Source organism: Rhea americana, unplaced genomic scaffold, assembly GCF_003343005.1.
Source record: "Rhea americana isolate MKP2758 unplaced genomic scaffold, rheAme1 scaffold_302, whole genome shotgun sequence".
In the NCBI taxonomy this organism is placed as follows: Eukaryota; Metazoa; Chordata; class Aves; order Rheiformes; family Rheidae; genus Rhea; species Rhea americana.
The window spans coordinates 729,415-746,287 of NW_028186427.1; the positions used below are offsets into that span (position 1 = coordinate 729,415).

At 34.9% G+C, this 16,873-nt stretch overlaps 1 protein-coding gene across 1 annotated transcript in view; it reads left to right on the forward strand.

The window, feature by feature from the left end:
- The window catches only part of SRD5A1 (steroid 5 alpha-reductase 1), an 18,101-nt gene extending 1,971 nt beyond the window's left edge, over positions 1 to 16,130 (forward strand). Inside the window, exons 2-5 of the mRNA XM_085309759.1 lie at positions 1,057 to 1,223; positions 7,264 to 7,365; positions 8,717 to 8,867; positions 11,966 to 16,130. Of these exons, the coding sequence (XP_085165885.1) occupies positions 1,057 to 1,223; positions 7,264 to 7,365; positions 8,717 to 8,867; positions 11,966 to 12,032 (487 nt within the window). The 3' untranslated portion in view covers positions 12,033 to 16,130. The remainder of the gene's footprint in view (positions 1 to 1,056; positions 1,224 to 7,263; positions 7,366 to 8,716; positions 8,868 to 11,965) is intronic.
- The last annotated feature ends 743 nt before the right edge of the window (positions 16,131 to 16,873 follow it).

Here is a 16,873-nt window from a genome sequence, read left to right on the forward strand (position 1 = left end):
TTTTTTTTTTTTTTTTTCAGGGCAGGAAGGAAACTTGGATCAATGGATCAATTAAGTCCTGTTCAGTCCCTTCAGTCGAGTGTGTATGTGGGGGGGGTGTTTTCCCCTTTTCCCTGCCAAGAGCATGAGTATTTCAGATTTTTCACTGATAACATGGGCTGTGCAGGTATTGAGGATATCAAAATATCTAGTAGATCTGCAAATTTTGCAACTTGAATTGCACAATGTATGAAGTGTGACAGATTCACAAATTCACATCAGCAAAAACGCCCACAGTATGCAGAAGATCACAGGTGTGCCCCTCTATTAGGTGTATCTTGTTGGCCTGTTGACTGGTCTAGCCACATTTTTTTTTCTTTTGATTTGTTCTAGTGTTCCAGCTCAGTTGTGGGGGTGGATTTATATAATGTGTGTGTCTATGTATTTCATATATATGCACTTAATTTGTATGTGTTTATAGTGTTTATATAGTTTGTGTGTATATTTAGATAGATACATAGCTGTATGATTTCATAGTAGCTCACCTTTATTAGTGTTTCACATTCTGTACAGCTAAAGATTACTTGGGATGATGATAGAAAGGTTAGTTGCAAGGTGTCTCTGTTAGACTGAAGGCTTATCTATTACAATGTTTTACAGGTTGACTTTTTTTCTCCTCCTTCCCTCTCTGCGCTTGGAAGTCCTAATGGATTTTGTGTAGAGATTAAGACCAAGTTCGCTGCAGAATGTTTGACTGTACCATTTAGAATTTTGGATCAAATGAGAATGTTGAGCTTAACATCAGTTTTCTTTATCACTGTGCTCAAAGTAATTGCCTTAGAGAAATTTTGATTTTTTTTTTTAATATATATCTCAAAAGGGGAGGGAGAAGCCTGGTCTTAACTCCCATTAGGCAGCAATATAAATTTTTAGGTGATGAAGCATAAATATTCCTCTGAACTGGGATCAAAGACTAATGAGGGTTCAGAAGGCAGGATATAGAGCATGGATTCCAGGTTTGGACACAAATATCTCTTCTGCTTGTTAATGTAACTTTTCTTTCCCTGTTCATTATAGGGCACTCATATTTCCTCTTCTGATCCGGGAAGGAAAGCCAACACCATTTTTCACTTTTGTACTAGCACTTCTGTTCTGTGTTTACAATGGGTACTTGCAAGGTCGAAGCTTAAGCAACTATGCAGAATACCCTTCAWCTTGGTTAAAGGAGCCTATTTTCATTGCGGGTAAGTTAAAACGTGCTATGAGAACATCAGTAGTAGAAGGTTTACTTTTTTCTTATGGTTGCTTACTATATTTTGATTATATCTCCAATCACATTCTATAATTTTATCGTAATTGTTCCGTATTCTAAGTAAATTTGTCTTGTTTACTGTAACACAGATGTAAAATAAAAAAGATAAAAAATATTTCCAGCTTTGAATTGAGATTTATTCTTACAGCTTCAATATTAGATGAGCTTATTCCCATGTTTATTCTGTAGAACCACAACCAGTATGAAAAAGGTGGATAAGGGTCGTGTGTACATTCAGTGCAAGAACCAGGAGGCCTTAAATGAAACTAGCAGCAGACAGGCTTAGGGGAAAAAACAAAACAAACAAACAAACAAAAAAAACATAGTTTTCTTTTTTTTTCTTTTTTCTTTTCTTTTTTTTTTTTTGGCACAGATTTGGAGGACATGTTTATTCTCCAAAAATTGAAAAGTTGAGGCACAAAGGAATGATTTCAGTAGGAACTGAAACTTGGATATACTTGAAATTCTCTTGGCACTCAACTGTATCTTTGAAATTCTTGTCTCCTTAAACTTGGTTCTAATGGACCTGACCAAATTGTACAAAGAATCTGTTGCAACATGGAATATTACATTTAGACTTCTGGTGTCCTAATTTAGTGCATAATTAAAAGGTTATCTCAATACCACACTGTAAACAAACAATGAGTCAAGAAGCATAAATCAAATCCTCCTTACTGAAAGATTTTAAGCTAATAACGAAAGTCTTGCTGAGTGTGTGTGTTGTGTTTTTTGTTTGTTTGTTTTGTTTTCCTTTGGGTTTCTTTGTGAATGCTCTATTTCAAGAATTTCCAAAAAGATGTAAACATAAACATAGCTGTCTCCAGTTTTGAAAATTTAAGTGTATGTGTGGGCAAATAATACCAGTTAGGAAGATATATATTAATATATACTTCCTGCACTATTCAGCATAAGGCAGATGTCTCTGTGGCTAGAAGGCTACAATAAAAAGATATCTTAACAATTAAGAAGCTGGACATTTCTGATATACATAGCATCTGTTGTAATGTTACTCAGTTGCTTTTTTTAAGGAGACTATTGCAATAAATATTTGGAAAAAAAAAAATGATAGGACTCCTAAGCAGTCAAGCCCAATAATTCTCTTTTCTACTCTTTCCAACTTTTTTGTAGTGCAGGTCAATATAACTTGACTTCTAGCATTAATAGTGGATATTTATAGCTACTACTTTGTGTATATCCTAGCTACGTACCTCCAAACATCCAGCTTCAAACACCTGCAGTTTGTACTTGCAGTTTTGGGCACTCAGATGCAGAATGGGTCTATTGTATACTGGGTACATCCTGAACAATTGGACTACTATGCTCTGAGCTTTCAAAAATATCTGGCAATACCTTACACCTCTGGACAAAACGACAAGAAAATTGAGTAGAAGATTAGGAAGAAAAAAAAAACAATAACATTCCTTGGCAAATGAGTTTTCTTGCTATGAAATTATTCCTTCAGTCTATAAGAAGTTATGTAAGGAATAAAAATGTGTCTCAAAGTAGCAGACAAACAAGGTCTGGTAGCTGGAAGTTGAAGTAAACTAAATTTGTGGTGAAAACGATTTGAAGGAATGAGGCTAAATAACTGGTAGCGTGCAGGGCTTTGAAGAACTGTTTTTCATCTGTAGATCCTTAGCATACATGTTGAATGTCTATTTTCAGATTTTTAGGAGTTAATGCTGGGAAAGTAATACCTTTAATCTAGACTAGCAATAGATTTGGAGCAGCAATATGATTTTAATGTGGTTCCCTCAATCCCCGTGTATGGTGTGTTGATTTAACTCAGAGCAGTGAACCAGACTCCTTTCAATGGAAACTTAAAAAAAAACAAAAAAAACAAAACAAAAAAATACTTCAAATGCAGTTAACAGTTGATGAAATAAAAGCAAGCTGTGGTCTTTTTGCACTATCTGACATGTTCTTAGTAGTTCATATTCTGTTTTACAAACTTAAGATTTAAGCTTTATACCTTCCAGCTATATGATAAATATAGAGAACACAGATAACACTTTACAAAATTATTATAGCATTTCAAACTAATGATAAATTAAATCTAATTTCCTCTTTTAAGAAAATGATTATTCTTCTCAGATGTTACATTTAATCTGTGTGCTTGTTAAGAAAGTAACTTGAATAGACTTTATTTGAAATTACTGTATGAATAGAGGTAATATTCACTTCTCATCTAGTTGAATGAATAGCATCCCTATAATTTTTCTAGGTACTGCTCAGCTGTTCTTCTCTAACAATTAGCAAACTGATATGGTCATCAGTGTTAAGAGAAGCAGACAATTTGAATATTGAAGCACAATATAGTGCTGAGTTCAAAATACAAATTTACTTTTAAGCATTATTTTTTGTTTCATTTTTGAATATATAAAAATGATAGCTTTATAATGATATTTTATACCTGAAAATATCAGGTATTTCCAACTTTTCAACAGTACTTCTTCAGAAAGTAACTGTGTAAATAGATCTTTTGTCTACATGTACTAAGCTGTATTCTATTTCTTGTGTGGAAGGAATAAATTCTGACTACTTTTAACTGGCTGAATCTCTTTTTGGAAAGAATTAGGCAATGCTCTTCCTGTGTGTGTCAGGGAGATTATTGATATCTGTCCAAGTATAATAATGGTAAGGCAGCAACCAAAAATAAAACAAAACTTACCTGCTTATACTGAATGATGAGTTAGGTCTTTCCAGGTACCTAACTGATTAAATAAAATTGACTATGATCAAAAATAGTTACATCTCCTTCTGTGCTATATAATAAGTTTTATATGAATAGTGATAAGAGTAACACCATCCTATGCTAAGTTTGTGATACAGAAGTTAGTCTGCAGAGGTCCAGAGTTCATTGTAAGGACTTTGATTCTCAATAGTAAGTTAGATAAAACTATTCCTGAACAGGCTGCCCACTGGTTGTTAATACTAAGACAGACCTTTAAAAGAGTTTTTTAACTTCTGCTAAATATTATTTCAGTGGTGATATATTCAGATAATCAAAGAACAGTGCAGTATAAGCAGGAATCACAGAGTGGTTGAGGCTGAAAGGGACCTCCAGAGATCATCTAGTCCAAACCCTCTGCTCAAGCAGGGTCACCTAGAGCACATTGCACAGAACTTTGTCCAGACAGCTTTTGAGTATCTGCAAGGGTTGGAAACTCTACAACCTCTCTGGGCAACCTGTTCCAGTGCTCTGTCACTCTCACAGGAAAGAGATTCTTCCTTATATTCAGGCAGAACTTATTGTGTTCCAATTTGTGCCTGTTGCCTCTTGTCTTGTCACTAGGCACCAACAAGAAGAGACTGGCCCCATCCTCTTGACACCCTCCCTTCAGATATTTATTCACATTGAGAAGATTTCCCCCCACCCCCCGCCAATCTTCTCTAGGATGGACAGTCCCCAAATGAATGCATGAATGACTACATGAATTAATAAATGAACAAAGTATGCAGCAAGTAGGGTTTGTTTTTCTTGTGTGTATGTATTTTTTTGTTGTTGTTTGTTTCTGTTTTGTTTTSTTTTTTGAAGAAGAATGTGTAGCCAGACAGAGTTTGGGGGTCTRATTCCAGAAGAAATAAGTTTGCTGTGGCTTTCAGTACTTGGTATTCAATCAACATTTCGGCATCAAACACTACAGAGGGTTGGGTTTTTCTTTCTTTTTTTTTTCTTTCCTTTTAAAAAGTGTTTCTTTGTTGATGCTAATAGGAAACTCTCGTATCAGAGCCTGATACTTCAAATCATAGAGATCAGTGGCATGAATGTGACCCTAAGTAGTATCAGGTGATAACAGGAGAAGTAGTTCCAAGTTTACAGTCAGTTCATACAAGGTGCCTATCTACAGCTGAAACTGGAGAAGAAATGGTCTCTACGTCTTTCCCTTTGATTTTTTGACACAAGGTCTGTGCTGTGTAGAAGTCACTTAGATGGTAAGAACATAGTTTTCCCAGCATTTTGTTCAGACAGTGTGGTAAGATCTCATGCGATCTTACCTCTTTTGTAGTTCGGGACAGCATTTTAGCTATTTCCTTTTCCCCTCAAAGCAGCATGCAGCCAAGATAGAAATCATTCTGACTAGCTATTTATTTACAACTAGTTTGTGTAGGCCTGTTTAAGCTAGAATTCCTTAATATAATACATACATCTTAATATCATACATCTTATTTACAAATATCTCGAACAATTAAAATTTACTCTTATTAAAGGCTTTTCTGAATGAGGCTGCAAAGCTCCAGCTTAGTTTATGCTTACAAATGAAATTTGTTAGTAGTGGCATGCTCTTCAGGGAGAAAGTAGTTTCCGTTACTGCAGCTTCTGTCACTCAATAGTTCCAGTAATTTTACAGTCTTTTCCCAATTGGTATTAAATTAAAATTTTAGGATGGATCTCAGCATTTAGGAGTGGCATATGCAAAAAAAAAGAAAGTAAGCAAAAACAATGGTCTCTGATCTTGCATTGTGGATTCCACCGATTGTGTGGAGTGTCTGAAATCAGATGTTTGGCTTGTTTGAGGGTCTTTGAGGATTGTGGAGGTTAATTTATTAGATCAGCTGCTTTGATAGAACCCACAGCTAACAATCTAGAACAGAAAAATATTGGTTTCAGCTTCTGTAGTCATAGGCCTTGGCTAGAATAGGATGTTGTGGCTGGCTTTTTTTAAAAGCAAGCAATAGGTAGAAGAAAACTATCTACTGTCTGTGAGAACACTCATCGCTTTTTCCAATTCTCACTTCTGTTTTTTTACTTTACATTTTTGTGGTGGTGGTTGTAAGATTTCATGAGAGCCTACTCACGCATCTGTCTTCACAATTAGGTTATATTCAGGTTGGTTCCATTCTCTCACAATTTAGTGCTGTTTCAGATAATTTTGTAATCAAGATAATATAACATTTATTGTGTACCTCCAACTTCTCCCTGTTGCTAATGTCACCAAACATATTCAAAGGAAGTCAAAGATAAGCAGAAGCTATTTCCATACTTTTCAAAAGAATGTCAACCTAAACATACATTTTTTTTYCTGGTTCAGTATTTTACTTTGTTTTGCTTCTACCCAGTAGAAATAGGATCACAGCTGACAAGTGGCAAATGAYTGAAATTTACCTTTGTTCTGTGGCTCATGTCATATGAACAGTATTCACACTGATGTACTATTTTGCCAGGCTGACAGATCTGTAAATGTGAAATTCAGTACAGATTTGGTAATCCTTTGTTTACCTCTGAAGCCTGAAACCTTTAGCATTCAGTCTCTGTCRTGGATGTCTTAGACTACATTTTGGGTTTAGGTTGCAGAAAAGGGAATGATACTTGGTTGAAGTTGAGACAGACAGACAGAAGCTCTTCTGTGGTCTTTGAAAAGTACAGCCTTTTTCTCTCTGTTTGTAGAACATTACTAAAGGAATGTGATGCGAGCTCCTTACGCACAGTACTCAGCAAGACTAAGTTTAGCAAGACTAAACCTAACTTACGTAGGCACGTGCTTATGCTGTCTTTGCCAGTCTTGCATCTGGATCCACTGTATCTTATTATTCTTTTTATTGTGCAGTTGTCTGCTGTGAAAACTAGCTTATTGTTAGTGAAAAAGAAGAAAAATATGTCCTTTTTGTAGGAATCAGAATGGTTGATTCTCTCAGTTTTGTTTAAAATGTTGGTGATTTTCTATATAGAAGGTAGAGGAATATACACACCTTTATATAAGTCAGCAACATAAGAATAAAAGTTTATACTCACAGTACTGCTCCTATCAAGAGACCTATTAATTACTGTGAGCTCTACTGACAGAAGAGCTCAGTATAGATTTGTGATTATGTATAATATCACTAGAATTTCTTATACTGCTTGCATTAATACTACTTTGAGACAATATGTTTCCTAATATGTAATATAAGAAATGTGACTGTAGGTCATTTTCTGATCAAGCATTTCAACTCAGTGTATTAAAGTTACTGTTTTAAATACTTCTCTTCAGGTTTTCTAGGGTGGTTGATTGGCATGGCAATCAATATTCATTCTGATCATATTCTTAGAAATCTGAGAAAACCAGGGGAACATGGTTATAAGATACCGAGAGGTGAGTAAAAGATATTACAGAAACTTATATAACAAAAGAAGAATTTTCTAAAGCTTCGTATATTTTAGGGGAGATATGATGGAATAAGATTAGAAATAGGAGTTTGTTATCTATGTTAAGAAGTAATTTCACAGTTTGGGAAACATTTTTCTCTTAAGCCAAGTATCGTAAGGAGTAAGTTACATGATATCATGTGGTTTGCACAAACCTTTGAATTTCGTGGTCAGTTTTGATTCTAGTTTAAAAAGTGGTACAGATCTAACCTAGCATTCCACTTTCAGGAGATGTAGCAGCTGGGTAGAGAGAAAAAAAAAAGAAAAAAAGAAAAAACATAAAAGAAAAAACAAAAATAAATCCCACTGCCAGGGAAAGGCAAAAGGCATTTAAATACTTAAGCAGTTGTGTACACCATGACTGTTGTCACATATCTGAAGAGGGATGAATCTCAAGGAATCAGAAAAGGCAAGGAAAATGCAGGGGAGAGAGGATGGAAATCCGAAGGAAAATAGACTTTATTAGTTTTGTCCTTCATGTTACGATACAGATTATGGAAGGACTTTTTATGAAGCTTAAAGAATGGTTAAGCCTTATTGATACTGTTGGAAGCATTAGACTATTCCAGGCATTTTACACACTATGAGAATAGGAAATAATAGCCCAGAATTCAGTACCTCTAAATTCTGCAGTTTCTCTGAGGTTGGTTTGTATCATTAATAGATGTAAATACTATTTATGAATACTTGGCTGTACAGCATGTCTAACACAGACACTTATTTCACTGAATGGCAAGATTGAAGTAGTTAAGGTAAGCTTTCTTTAGACCTAGCTGGAGACAGGAACAAAAGAGCAACACATTTTAAGCCAGAGAACAAATTTGCCTCAGTAAAAGATATGGCAACTTTAATTCATAGTAGTTGGGATTGTGTTTAACATTAACTTAATTTCTGAAGTACTTCAATAGAATGAAGAAATAAAACACTGTATCCTAACTAATGCCAGATGTATTTTACATTTTAGAAAGGTTGATTTCATGATCGAAGAGCCAGTTTGATATTATTTTAAAGTAATAATCTRTAGAGGCATGAAATTGCTTCTGATATTAGTAAATCTGCTTTTCTCTTTCATGATTTAAAGAAGAAAATTAGAGCTGGAGAAGATCTGTGCTCTAGAATGAGGTCATAAGTAATTTTTCCTTGCACAACTTRAACTGAAAATACTATTTCTCCTGCCTTTAAAAATTATATTAACTGAAAAATGGATGACATAGCTTGTATTAGACTTCCAGTAAGAGAGAGCTTTAAAGCTCTCCTTGATTAAGGTGCTAATAGAATAAATCTGTCCTGCTTTTTAGGAGGAATGTTCGAATATGTCAGTGGAGCCAACTTTTTTGGAGAGATCCTGGAATGGTTTGGGTTTGCACTTGCCTGCTGCACCATTCAAAGTCTTGCATTTGCATTATGCACGCTTTTCATCTTGAGTTCACGGGCAAAACAGCACCACCAGTAAGTATTTGTGTCTTAAAATTTCTGTTGTCTCTGTGCCACGCTTCATTTCTGTTTTATAAATGTTCTGTAACATACATACATGATAAGGCACAATTCTTATGAAAGACTTGGCTACTGCAGTGTTGAATAATACAGAATACTCTCTGAATAGTATTAAATTATGCAAGATTTCAATGCGGTAGTATTAAGGATAACGAAAATGAACACAGTGTACAATCAGGTGAAAATAATTACTTTTTGTTAAATGAACATAGTCTGTTCTGGGCCTGAACTGATTATAGACTCATGTAGGAAAATTGCTTTACTTGATTATGTACCATAGTCCTCTTTCCCTTGAAGCTCAAACTTCTTTCTGTAACATTAAAAAAGATTAAAAATCATTCTATAGGCTTGCATAACAGTCACAGTCTATAAATCTATCAAGTGTATAGAAAAAAACATGACAATAATTCTTCTGCCTAATAAATGATATTTAATAAAGTCTCTATTCTATAAATAAATCATCAGGCTGATAATGTACTGTAATCATATGCTGACTTTTCTGTTAACAGAAGAATCAAGTTTGAAGGAAAATTTGTTTCTTGGAAGAATTATCCTTAAGGAATAGCACATTTAAGATAATTTGAATACCTTAATCTTATAATTTAAGTGTTAAAGATTTTGGTTATTTTCAGCTTCTTGCTTTGGTTCTCACTATGAAGCTCAACTGCGTAAGAAGTAAACCTCAATTTAAGGAGGAAATGGACTGAAAATTGCCATTGCCAACAGTTTATCAGGATAGACATGACCTTGTCTAGCAGAGCCTCGAAAAAACTCCAGAGACGGAGATTTTCCTTCACCTTGTTTGTGGGGTGCTCCAGTTCTCCCTTACCCTCTCCATGAACAATTTTTTCCTAATATCCAACCTGAACCTTCCAAGTTGTTGCCTGGGATCATTTCCCTTTGTTTTATTATCTACCAGCCAAGTCATAGAACRGTCTAGTTTGGAAGAGATATCTGAAGGTCATCCAATCCAGTTATCAGCCAGGGCTAACTTGAAGGCTAGATCAGCTTGCTCATAGCTCATCTAGTTGAGTTTTGAATGTCTCCCAGGATAGAGACTTCAACACCTCTCTGAGTAGCCTCATGCAGTGCTTTCCCATTCTCAAGAGGAAGAATTCTTTCTTTATGTCCACCTGGAATTTTCCTTGATGCAGCTTGTACCCCCTGCCACTTGTGGAGGCACACATTTGCTGTGTGCCTCCAAGGAGAGCYTGGCTCTGTCTTCTCTCTAATCTCCTTGTAGGTGGTAGAAGACTGCAATTAGATTCCACCTTAATCTTCTCTTCTCGAAGCTGATCAAACCTGTTTTACTCACCTTTTCTTCATATATCACATGTTCAAGATACCTAACCACCTTTGTGACTGTCTGCCACTCTTGGATGTTTCAGTTGGACTAGGAGACCTAAACTGGACATGTTCTTCATGAGCAGCCTTTCAACTGCTGAATAGTGGAAAATAAGTGCTTTCCTTAATGTAGTGGCTCCAAACTTACTAAAGTAGCCTGGTATTTCGTTCGCCTTCATAACTGCAGGGATCCATTACTGACTCAGGTTCAACTTGTTCACCAGGGTGTCCTTGTAGAGCTTCTACCTAGCCAGTCAGTTCCCAGCCTGCACTGTTGTATAGAATTATTGCATCCAACTGTAGGAATTTGCTTTTCTTTCTCTTTCTTTCTTTCTTTTTCTTTTTTTTCTTTTTTTTTTTTTTTTKTGTAGGATTTTTTTTGGTAGTTTTTTGTAGTTTTGCTCCATTGTTTTAAAAACTTCCCCTTCCAGGAACTGCAGGTAATGATAACAGGCTATGATAACAGATATGTTGTGTTCTTAAGGCTCAGATTCTGTGGTTTGTTTCCTTCCATCTTAAGCCTTGAGAGAACTCTTTCAGAGTTCTTTATAGAAAATGATAGAAAGATAAAGGTTGTTAAATAAAATAATTTGCATTAAAAGAGAAATCCATAAAAATGGAAAAGGTGCACAAAAAAAGCAGAACTAAAAACTATCAAATCCATTTAAGTGAAGTATTTTATTTTTGGCTGTTCAGTTTGAAAAAACTTGGAATAAATGACTGAAGAATTTAACTAATGTAATGCTGGTATCCCACAGTTGCAGGTGATCATTAAATGCATGTCTCCCACAGAAGGATCCCCAGGGCTTCCCCTGCATGTATTACTGTTCAGATAGGGCACAAACAGTTATCCTAAAGTGAAAGCGAAGATCTGCAGAGCACCAAAAGCAGCGCTTTAGTTTTATAGGCAGTGTTTCTTCTCTGTTTATCCCAGCTTTATCTTTCAATTATTGTCAATATGAATACCTGCACCTTAGTGGAACTGAGGGGAAATTAGTTCCTATGTTAAAGTAGAAGAACAAGGAATATTTGAAAATGGTAGGAAATATATTTCTCAAGATGATCAGAGAAGGAATAATATTTAGTAGTGCTATAAATGTGTTCTTTTGAAATTGTTTGTATTTGAAAATAGTGAAGGTGTTTGAGAGGAATTAGCAGTAGGGCTAGTCTGGTGTCTGACTAGATTATCTATGTCCTGACAGGAACTGGAGATAATTCAGTCCAAATTATCTCCAAATAATTTATAGTCCAAAACAGACTGTTGTTTCAGTATGTAAAATATTTCTTGCTTCCACATGTAGTTTTTATAAAATTCCATGTGTGTTATTCCTTTAGCTATTATTTTTACCTCTGCTTCTACAATATGATACATAGCATTATACCTTTTACAACAACAGGCCATTTCTTCCCTGGCTGCTCTCACAGCATCTATTATTTGATATTTAATATTATATTTATGTTATATTTAATTTTATATTATTATGATTTCCCATTGCTGGCAGCAGTAGCTTTGTTCTGTTGTAGTTAGAGATTAGATTTCATTAGGATGAGTGTGATACTCTATCCAGAGTAGGTTCTAAAGACAGTTTTTTTTATTTAGAGCCTAAGAAATACAGCAAATAGTTTGAAAGTATTGTTCAATTACTTAAATTTCCTTGACAGCATTTTGAAGATGCAATACTAATCAGATTTTTATCTTTATTTTGCAGATGGTACCTTGAGAAATTTGAAGACTACCCAAAGTCGAGAAAAATTTTGATTCCATTTCTATATTGAGCTGTGCTTGAAATAAGAACTCATTCTTYTGGTAATGGTGTTTTTGAAATGTCTGCTCTCCGGAACAGCTAACACATTGTAAGTGTTAGCCAGCTAATATTCTCCGATCGTCAGTGTGACAAAGCCTTTGCATCAATGCTACTATTATTACTGCTTTTCCTCTAAAAAAAAAAAAAAAAAAAAAAAAAAAAGAAAAAAAAAGAAAAGAAAAGAAAGAAAGAAAGAAAGATAAAGAAAACTCCAAATCTCTTGGACACGGTAATAGGAATGGAGATGCTTTTCTAGCTCTGGAGCACCATCATAAATACGTTAGCTTGTGTATCTGAATTCACATCATGGAAACTACCATACCTTACAGGACTCTATTGCTTCCTTTTCTGCCTATACACTCTTCTGTTATTTTCATCTGATCTAGCCACACTGTTCTGAGGATTGTGCCGTGAGCTCAGTCATGGCAATGTTACAATTTGGATAGTGTTTTTTGTGCTCTTTTGTCTGCATACACAAATGAGGTTGATTTGTTTCTCCTTTCTAATCCCTTCTACCTCCCCTCATACTTCTGGGAGAATCTAATGCAGAGAAGGACTTTAGATGAGCATAATTGCTCTTAGGTGACAGACTACTTGTTATTCCTCCTCTTTGCACTCTTACACAGACGTGGACACTGCACAGATTATAATTAATGCCATTTATATACACAGCCTTAGATTTTTTTTTCCCCAAGTAGTAGATTAAGGTTTAATAATCTATTTTTAATTTTGATAACTATTTCAATTAAGATTCAAAATGTACTTTCTCACTCAACACTTTGGGAGGACATTCCTTATTTGGGGTGCTTAGGCCAGTTTAGCACTGTGAACAATTCTGTGTAACATATTCTAACTTTATACAAAAACTTAAGATTTTTATACAATTCTTACTGTGCTGCTTAAAAAAAAATCCAGGCTCTTCCTACTCCTGTTGATAATGATCTAGATGGTTGTATATTCCAAAGATCTGGAATTTTTTAGTATTTGTTTCTTGCTTTATTAATGACAATTCTCACACCCCCACTCTTTTATTTGAAAGACCCCAGAGAGGTTTCAAAAACACGGTAACAGCCCAAGTATACTAACTTTTGAGTTTTGGACACATCTATGCCCTTTGTATGTTTGTGATATTAAATCTGTAGAATTTTTAAAGAATCTGAAGAATTCTACAGGAAACAAAAAGGAAAAAAAATATTGCTAACATTTCGGAAATATATGAGAATCAAGCTTTTGCTGAGTATTTTCTGTTGTATTTAGGTGGTGTATATTGGATTGTGATCTTCAAAACAAAGCACTAGTATAATTTTGCCAGATGTTGACTTTTCYAGTATGGTATTGGATTAAGCTTTGTCCAAGGATTAAAGCTTTGCCTCTGATACTGATTTACGCTGCTGAAATAGTCAAAGTAATGTATCTGAGAGAAGAATTGGTACCTTTAATGTTTTAGATTTAACTAAAAAAAAATGTAGTGCATTCAGGAACTGGGCTCTGAAGGAATTCACTATCCAAGTTTCTACTTGGGTAATTATTTCTTCTTCCTCTCCCTCTTCCCTCCTGCCATATTTATACTGTATTTACTGCACCGAAGTCCTGGCTATCATTAAGGATTTATTCAGTGATATTAAAAAAAACAGTAAAAATTCTGTCATTACTTACAAAAGCGGTCAAGGGCAGAAGTGGAGAGAAACTCAGTCATGCAGAGATGATAACTTATCCTACTGTCAAGCCATCAGATTGCCAATTGCCCTTCATGATGAAGTTCATGCTGCTGTGTAGTTGAGGATCACAGATTGTGCTCTCAGCTTACATTCAAGAAGTCCAGTTTAGCGAGAATCTGGGAATACCSATTCCTTTGAAGCCAGGTGTTAGCTGGTGCATTACTTGATTCTTAGCTTGTTTAATCTTTTCAATTTTTTTGTGTTTCCTTAGTGTTTTACAGGAAATTTGAGGCTTCCTCTGCTTTTATCATGACACTATGATGTGACATTTCATCCTAGCTGTTTTGGCGACCACTCAGTCGTCAGGTTTCTTGGGGAAGGGATGGTGAGGAGAATATCTACCCATTGGTAATAAAATGGAGCTCACAGGCAATAAATTTTTTTAGGATAACTTAAAGAATGTTTTAAAGATAATTTTAGAAACCTGATCTTGCATATCCAGGTATTTCTAAACCTTATCACGTTAACTGTGGTTATTTTTAAATATTGGTATCTAAATCAGCCGGCTATCATAAACTATATTAGAGGAATAAAATATGCATTACAGGATTCAAAGAGCAATTTCAATACTTAATTTAAGTGTTTAAATAGTTTATTGTTATTTAGTAAGCATATATTTAATATATATCTTTGGGGGATACTTGTTAAAACAAGCACTAAGCGGGCAAGCAACTGGTAAAAAAGAGATCTGGCTACTGCAATTTAATCTCTAATACCCATGTTAATTATTTTGTTCTCTTGTACAGTCTTTTATGAAAAGCAAAGATTCTTTTAGTAGTAAAAAATTGAGAGAAACTGTTTAGTATTCACTTCCTTAATTAAGGAATGGCTTCCAGTTCTACAGACAGCAGCGCTTTAGTAAAATTATCAAATGCAAATGCCTAATCTGACTGCTGCTTCCTACAATAAATAAATAAATAAATAAAAAGTTGACATACCCGAGAGTCTGACAGCGAATTGTTTAATGCCCTTTTGAGTATAGAATTTGCAACAAGTAAGATACTGGAACAGTGTGTAGTCAGAATACTGCCCCTAACTGCTACTGTTACTCTCTTACTGAATCTTCCTGCTCACCTTTCCTCTGCAGTAACATATTGTAATGGATTTTACTTTTTGATATGAATGAATAAAAGAGGAAAAGACATTATACGTGCACATACATGTATACCACCACAACATACAACAATTTATATTTGTCTTTTTTGCAACATAAGCTGCCAAAAATTTCTATAGGCAATATATACTGAGTCAAAAATGTGTATGTAAACACATTTTTAGCTTTTACTGTGGCAAACACCTGTATATAATCTTTCATGTTTAGTAATGTTACCTTACCTGCATAACTTCATCCAATATAAAGTAAAGTTGAAAGTTTTGAGAATAAAAATGCTCTCATTTTCCCCATTATTATATTGTACATACTTTGAACCAGATATATGCAATTATGTGTGTGGTTATAGGAGGGGAATTTTGTAAAAGGAAAATGTATTTCTATGATCATATGATCTAAGATATGGTCTTCTGATCTATGATTAGAGTAATTCTGCTGACTTGTTTTTATCTCAGAATGATGTGAAATATTTCCTTAAATTCATGGGATACGTAACTACATTCAGTTGTGTATAATTATATCAAAGTTTACAGAAAATGTGTACTGATACCTCAGTTTTGCTCTTGATCTATGCTGCTAAATATTTATCTTGAGTAAAAGGTTAGCTAGTTTTGTCTGTGTAATGTTAACTTCGGTATATGCACAGCAAGATGGAATACGTGGAATACTTTGAGACCTTATTAATGTTCTTTCCATTTTACTTGTTACAGAAATAGAAAAGCTGAGTTCTATGGGATGTGAATATCAGTGAATTTAGAAATTCTGTTTAACTGGGATTGTTTAAAAACAGCAGAAGAAAAATGTGTTTAGTTTTAATGATTTTTGTATTCTTACTATGCTGCTGAAAGTTTCCGTAGGTAAAGTACAGAATTTACTTGGACAGTTCATCCTTGCATTTAAACACCAAACTATACTAGTGAAGAGTATATAATTAACTTGGTCAAAAGCTATATATTTTTCGAACAGTATCCCATTATTTGTCATACTTTACTAATCCCCTCCACCACTGTTTTTTGACAGAATTTATCTGTCAGAACTAATATCTGATATTGCAAAATTCTTTCAATTAGATACACATAGCATAAAAATGAAGTTTGTATGCTGCCATTTTCAGAAGAAGAAAATATTTATACTTTCTATTGAGTAGTAATAACTACAGCTATTTAAGGAAAGAAAACATCTTTCCAGAACAGCTGTATCTCTGTATCTTTGCCAAAGTTCTCCTGCTAATAAAAGATGTTTTATGGCATGTATTGCTTGAGTACTTCTTTTTGTTAGTAATTATATATAACTATAACTTGTGAAGGTTGGCTAAGGCTTTTGTACTAATAATTCCAGTATCCCAAATGAGGTCTTGAGAACTCTAGTAGCTCAATTGTATTAGAATACCCAGAGGCATATATGAACTTGATTAGATGTATTTATAAATGTTATTAAATGTCACAAGATAAATTTAGTTTGGCTAATTATACATTTTAAATTACACAGACATACTGTACACATGTCTATAGATTAAAGAATAACAGAAACACAGCGAGAGAAATATCGTACAATCATAGAATCAGTAAGTTTGGAAGGGACCTCTGGAGATCATCTAGTCCAACCTCCCTGCTCAGCAGGGTCACCTAGAGCAGGTTAGACAGGATTGCATCCAGGTGGGCCTTGAAGATCTCCAGAGAAGGAGACTCCACAACCTCCCTGGGCAACCTGTTCCAGTGCTCCGTTACTCTCACAGGGAAGAAATTCCCCCTCACCTTCAGGCAGAACTTCCTGTGGTTCAATTTCTGCCCATTGCCTCTTGTCCTGTCACATGGGGCAACTGAAAAGAGTTTGTCCCTGTCCCCTTGACACCCTCCCTTCAGGTACTTATACACATTGATAAGATTCACCCCTCAGTCTTCTCTTCCCCAAGCTAAACAGACCCAGCTCTTGCAGCTGTTCCTCATAGGGCAGGTGCTCCAGCCCTCTGATCATCTTCGTAGC